General features: G+C 45.3%; 1 protein-coding gene across 1 annotated transcript in view; it reads left to right on the plus strand.

The window, feature by feature from the left end:
- Positions 1–3,903: 3,903 nt before the first annotated feature.
- SNTB2 (syntrophin beta 2) overlaps positions 3,904–5,578 on the plus strand; it is a 144,302-nt gene continuing 142,627 nt past the window's right edge. Inside the window, exon 1 of the mRNA XM_032156054.2 lies at positions 3,904–3,912. Coding sequence (XP_032011945.1) covers positions 3,904–3,912 — 9 coding nt within the window. The remainder of the gene's footprint in view (positions 3,913–5,578) is intronic.

Below are 5,578 nucleotides of genomic sequence, written 5' to 3' on the forward strand. Positions count from 1 at the left end.
ACCCTGGGGGGTGGAGCCTGCAATGAGCCAAGATCGTGCCACTGCACTCCAGCCTGGGCAACATAGTGAGACCCTGTCTCTTTAAAAAAAAAAAAAAAAAAAGGTAAGGAAACACTGGGCAGGAATTTTGTTAGGGAGTAAGAGTAGAGGTGGGGACCCGAGAGCCCACCATGTATTTCACATTTTTCATTCTCTTCCACCTGCTCTGACATTGTTATTCCCACGTGTGTTATCAACTGGCCAGTTTTAATGTGATCTTTAAATTAGAAACTGAAGAACTCTAGTTAACTGAACTGAGCAGATAGATTTCTTTCCCTTCTTGGGATGTATTCTGTTGCATGCCTGTGTAAACCCAGTTGGTGTGGTTTTTGTTTGTTTGTTTTGAGGATGGAGGGCTGAAGTGTGGGCAGAGGAGTGTGTGGGTTCTGATGACATCATGAATGAAGGGTCGGTGAAAAACATTTTGCTATGATTAGCCCCACCCTCCATTCTGGAAAGGGAAAATAAATGAGGTAGATGTTTGGGGGGAGAATTAACAGAGAGAGAGAGGTTATAAGAGAGATAAACAGAGCCCAATAATTTATCACATAAAGGACAGTCTATTTTAGGTTTGATAAGAAAGAACAGATATGATAAGGTTTATAATGGATGGCTTTGCCTCTGCCCCACCTGTTAGGTTTTACAGTGATAGGAGTAATTTAAACAAATACCTGCTAGGCGCCATGGCTCACGCCTGTAATCCCAGCACTTTGGGAGGCTGAGACTGGCAAATAGCTTGAACCGAGGACTTTGAGACCAGCCTGGGCAACATGGTGAAACTCCATCCCTACAAAACATACAAAAATTAGCCAGGCATGGTGGCAAACACCTGTAGTCCCAGCTTCTCAGGAGGCTGAGGTGGGAGGATTGCTTGAGCCCAGGAGGAAGAGGCTGCAGTGATCCCTGAGCACACTACGTTACTCCAGCCTAGATTTTTTTGAGATCCTCTCTCAAAGAAAACAAAACAAAATACCTGCAACTTTTTAGGTCACCTGTGTAAAAAAAAACTCGCCTCTTGTTGAATAAATTTTTTTCTGTAAGGTATATTTTTCCAGTCTGGATTAGATTGGACTATTAGGGACCTTTTTAGTTTACTGAAGATCCTGTCCTTTCTAAGAAATGTTTTAAGTGGTTGAAATGACAAGTTCAAGTCGCTTGTCTACATTGAATGCTTGTGAACAGATGGAGGCTAGGATGCCTTAAATAGTAACTCACTTGTGGCCTGGTGCAGTGGCTCACACCTGTAATCCCAGCACTTTGGGAGGCCAAGGCAGGCAGATCACTTGAGGTCAGGAGTTCAAGCCAGCCTGGCCAACATGGCAAAACCCCGTCTCTACTAAAAATACAAAAATTAGCCAGGCATGATGGCACGTGCCTGTAATCCTAGCTACTTGGGAGGCTGAGGCAGGAGAACTGCTTGAACCTGGGAGGCAGAGGTTGCAGTGAGCCAAGATCGCGCAGAGTGAGACTCCATCTTAAAATAAAATAATAAATTAACTCACTTGCTTTTCAATAGTTGTAGAGCTGTAAATTCAGAGAATCCTTGTCAACTGGAATCTAGTTTATGGCTTGACTTACTTAAATTCTAAAATCTTGTGGGTTGTGGAGGATGTAATTCTCACAGAGAGAGCCCACAGATCATCTGAATGAGGAAGTAAAAGTTCTGAAAGTAGAAAGCATTCCTTTTCAACTTTTCCAGCCAGTGATTTGGACTTCCTTAAATGGTATGGGAAGTAAGTGCTTTGGGCCTTGAAATTCTTCCGAAGTAGAAAACTTGGAATACAAATGAAGCAGAAACTGACTAGGGCAAGTTAGAGAAATTGGGGGAAAGGAGGGGAGGGGATGTGAGGGGAAGGGACTGTGGGAGAGGGGAGAGGAGGGGAGGGGATGTGAGGGGAAGGGAAGGGAAACCCGTATTGAAAAAAGGGACCGCTTTAGTGCATGGGTTTCAGGGTGTTTTTACTTGGGGGTTTGTGTAACCTAGATATTTAAAACTTTTCCCTCTTGGCGTTATGTTTCTGTTTTGGCCATTTTGCATACCTCTGCTCATTCTTGGGTTGTACAGAAAAATTCTGATTTGAAACCAGCCCAGGAAAGGTCTTTTTTGCCAATCTGACTCAAATGCTTTAAAAATTCACTTTTCTCATGTACTGGTTAGTAAACTAATCTCTGAATGGATAATTCACATGTACCGTGGAGAGTATAGCAAATTCAACTAAGAAGAACTAAAATCTTGGAATATTGGAAGATAGAGACCATCAAATTTGGGGGTGTTTAAGCTTTCTTTTGAGCATCAACCTTTCTTTAAATGGTACTTAATACTGAACCACAATGTATGCTGTAGATAAAAATGAAGTTATTCCTATTGGGTGGAGATAAAGCAGGAGTTTGTAAAAGAAATGTGACTCTCAGTCTCATTGTTTTTCCTTTTTTTTCTTCTTCTTTTTTTTTTTTTGAGACAGTCTCGCTCTGTCACCAGGCTGGAGTGCAGTGGTGCAATCTCGGCTCACTGCAACATCCGCCTTCTGGGTTCAAGCTATTCCCCTGCCTCAGTTCCCAGTAGCTGGGGCTACAGGTGCCGGCCACCATGCCTGGCTAATTTTTTGTATTTTAGTAGAGACGGGGTTTCATCATGTTGGCCAGGATGGTCTCAATCCCCTGACCTAGTGATCCACCCACCTCGGCCTCCCAAGGTGCTGGGATTTCATGTGTAAGCCACCGCACCCGGCCAGTCTCATTTTTACAGTCGTGGAAATGGGAGACCAAGAAGGGAAGAGGTAATTTTTCCCATAGTCACACAGTGATTTGTTAGAGGCCAAAGTGGCATTCTTCAGCTTATTCCCCTACTATCTCAGTTATAGGTACCCAATCATAAATATGATTGTCAGAAGCATTTGAACCAAAGCAAATGTATCTTGAATAGGAGCTGGGTAAAATGAGGCTGAGACCTACTGGCCTGCATTCCCAGACATTTAAGCCATTCTAAGTCACTGAATGAGATAGGAGGTCGGCACAAGATACAGGTCATAAAGACCTTGCTGATAAAACAGTTTGCAGTAAAGAAGCCGGCTAAAACCCACCAAAACCAAGAAGGCCACGAGAGTGACCTCTGGTCGTCCTCACTGCTACACTCCCACCAGCGCCATGACAGTTTACAAATGCCATGGCAACGTCAGTAAGTTACCCTATATGGTCTAAAAAGGGAAGGCGTGAATAATCTACCCCTTGCTTAGCATATCATCAAGAAATAACCATAAAAGGCTGGGTGCGGTGGCTCATGCCTGTAATATCAGCACTGTGGAAGGCCGTGGTGGGTGGATCACCTGAGATGAGGAGTTCCAGACCAACCTGGCCAACTTGGCGAAACCGTCTCTACTAAAAAAAAATATAAAAAGTAGCTGGGCATGGTGGCATACACCTATAGTCCTGGCTACTAAGGAGCCTGAGGCAGGAGAATCACTTGAACTGGGCAGGCAGAGGTTGCAGTGAGCCGAGATCGCACCACTGCACTCCAGCCTGGCGGCAGAGTGAGGCTCTGTCTCTAAAAAAAAAAAAGAACCATAAAAATGGGCAACAAGCCTCGGGGCTGCTCTGTCTATGGAGTAGCCGTTCTTCTATTCCTTCACTTTGTTAATAAACTTGCTTTCACTTTACTGACTTGCCCTGAATTCTTTCTTGCGTAAGATCCAAGAACCCTCTCTTGGGGTCTGGATTGGGACCCCTTTCCTGTAACATGATTAGCCAGCATGATACACAAAGGATTTTCCATTTCGTAGGCTACAGGGAAGGTGTTTGAGCACTTGATCTAGCTGTAACATTGAGTTATGTGGGCAGTCTCTTGTGTTAGTCATATAGAGTGTAGTAATGTACAATGTAGGACATTGTCTCCTGGTGCTCATGTCTGGGTGTTTCTTGGGCCAATTCCTGGGTGTGGCTCATACTGTGTCCATTTTCTTTCACTTTTATTTGGCCTTCGTACTGGCTGTTTTCCCACCAGCAGTGTTTGAAAGTATTTGTTTCCTTATTCCTTACCAATGTATTGGCAGGACTAATTTTAGCCTATCCAATGGGTGAAAAATGCTATCTCATTTTACTCTGCATTTGCCTGTTTACTAATGAGGTTGCTCACTTTATGTGTTTGGCTGTTTGGCCAATTGCACGAATTACATATTCATAACCCTTTCTCCTTTTTTTCCCTAATGTGTTGTCTTTTTCTTTCTTTCTTTTTTTTTTTTTTTTGAGACAGTCTCGCTCTGTCACCCAGGCTGGAGTACAGTGGCGCAGTCTCAGCTCGCTGCCAGCTCCGCCTCCCGGGTTCAAGGCATTCACCTGCCTCAGCCTCCTGAGTAGCTGGGATACAGGCGCCCGCCACCACGCCCGGCTAATTTTTTGTATTTTTAGTAGAGATGGGGTTTCACTGTGTTAGCCAGAATGGTGTCGATCTGACTTCGTGATCCGCCCACCTCAGCCTCCCAAAGTGCTGGGATTACAGGCATGAGCCACCGTGCCCAGCCGCGTTGTCTTTTTCTTTTAGTATTTCAAGGTATTTTATGATGTAGATCAGCATGGTCCAATGAACCCTCTGTGATGATAGAAAAGTAGGCCAAGCATGGTGGTTCATGCCTGTAATCGCAGCCAAGCCAGATGAATCACCTGAGCTCAGGAGTTTGAGACCAGCCTAGGCACCATGAAACCCCGTCTCTACAAAACATACAAAAATTAGCTGGATGTAGTGGCGCATGCCTATAATCTCAGCTACTTGGTAGGCTGAGGTGGGAGAATTGCTTGAGCCTGGGAGGTGGAAGTTGCAGTGAGCAGAGATCACGCCACTGCACTCCAACCTGGGTGACAGAGTGAGACCATCGTCTCAAAAATAAATAAGTAAGGCTGGGCACGGTGGCTCATGCCTGTAATCCCAGCATTTGGGGAGGCCGAGGCGGGTGGATCATGAGGTCAGGAGTTCGAAGCCAGCATGAGGTGTCTCATGCCTGTAATCCCAGCACCTTGGGAGGCTGAGGTGGGCGGATCACGAGGTCAGGAGTTGAAGACCAGCCTGACCAACGTGGTGAAACTCCGCCTCTACTAAAAATACAAAAATTAGCCAGGCATGGTGGCGTGTGCCTGTAATCCCAGCTACTCAGGAGGTTGAAGCAGGAGAATCGCTTGAACCTGGGAGGCAGAGGTTGCAGTGAGCCGAAATCGCACCACTGCACTCCTGCCTGGGTAACGGAGCAAGACTCCGTCTCAAAAAAAAAAAAAATTCTGTTCTTAGTCACACTAGCAACATTGCAAGTGCTCAGTAGTCGCATGTGCCTAGTAACTATCTTACGGCATAGCACAAATAGAAAACATTTCTGTTTTATTTATTTTTTGAGACAGAGCCTCACTCTGTCGCCCAGGCTGGAGTGCAGTGTCACCATCTTGGCTCACTGCAACCTCCACCTCCTGGGTTCAAGCGATTCTCCTGCCTCAGCCTCCCAAGTAGCTGGGACTACAGGCATGCGCCACCACACCCGGCTAATTTTTTGTATTTTTAGTA

The sequence above is a fragment of the Hylobates moloch genome, unplaced genomic scaffold, assembly GCF_009828535.3.
Source record: "Hylobates moloch isolate HMO894 unplaced genomic scaffold, HMol_V3 SCAFFOLD_6, whole genome shotgun sequence".
NCBI lineage: Eukaryota > Metazoa > Chordata > Mammalia > Primates > Hylobatidae > Hylobates > Hylobates moloch.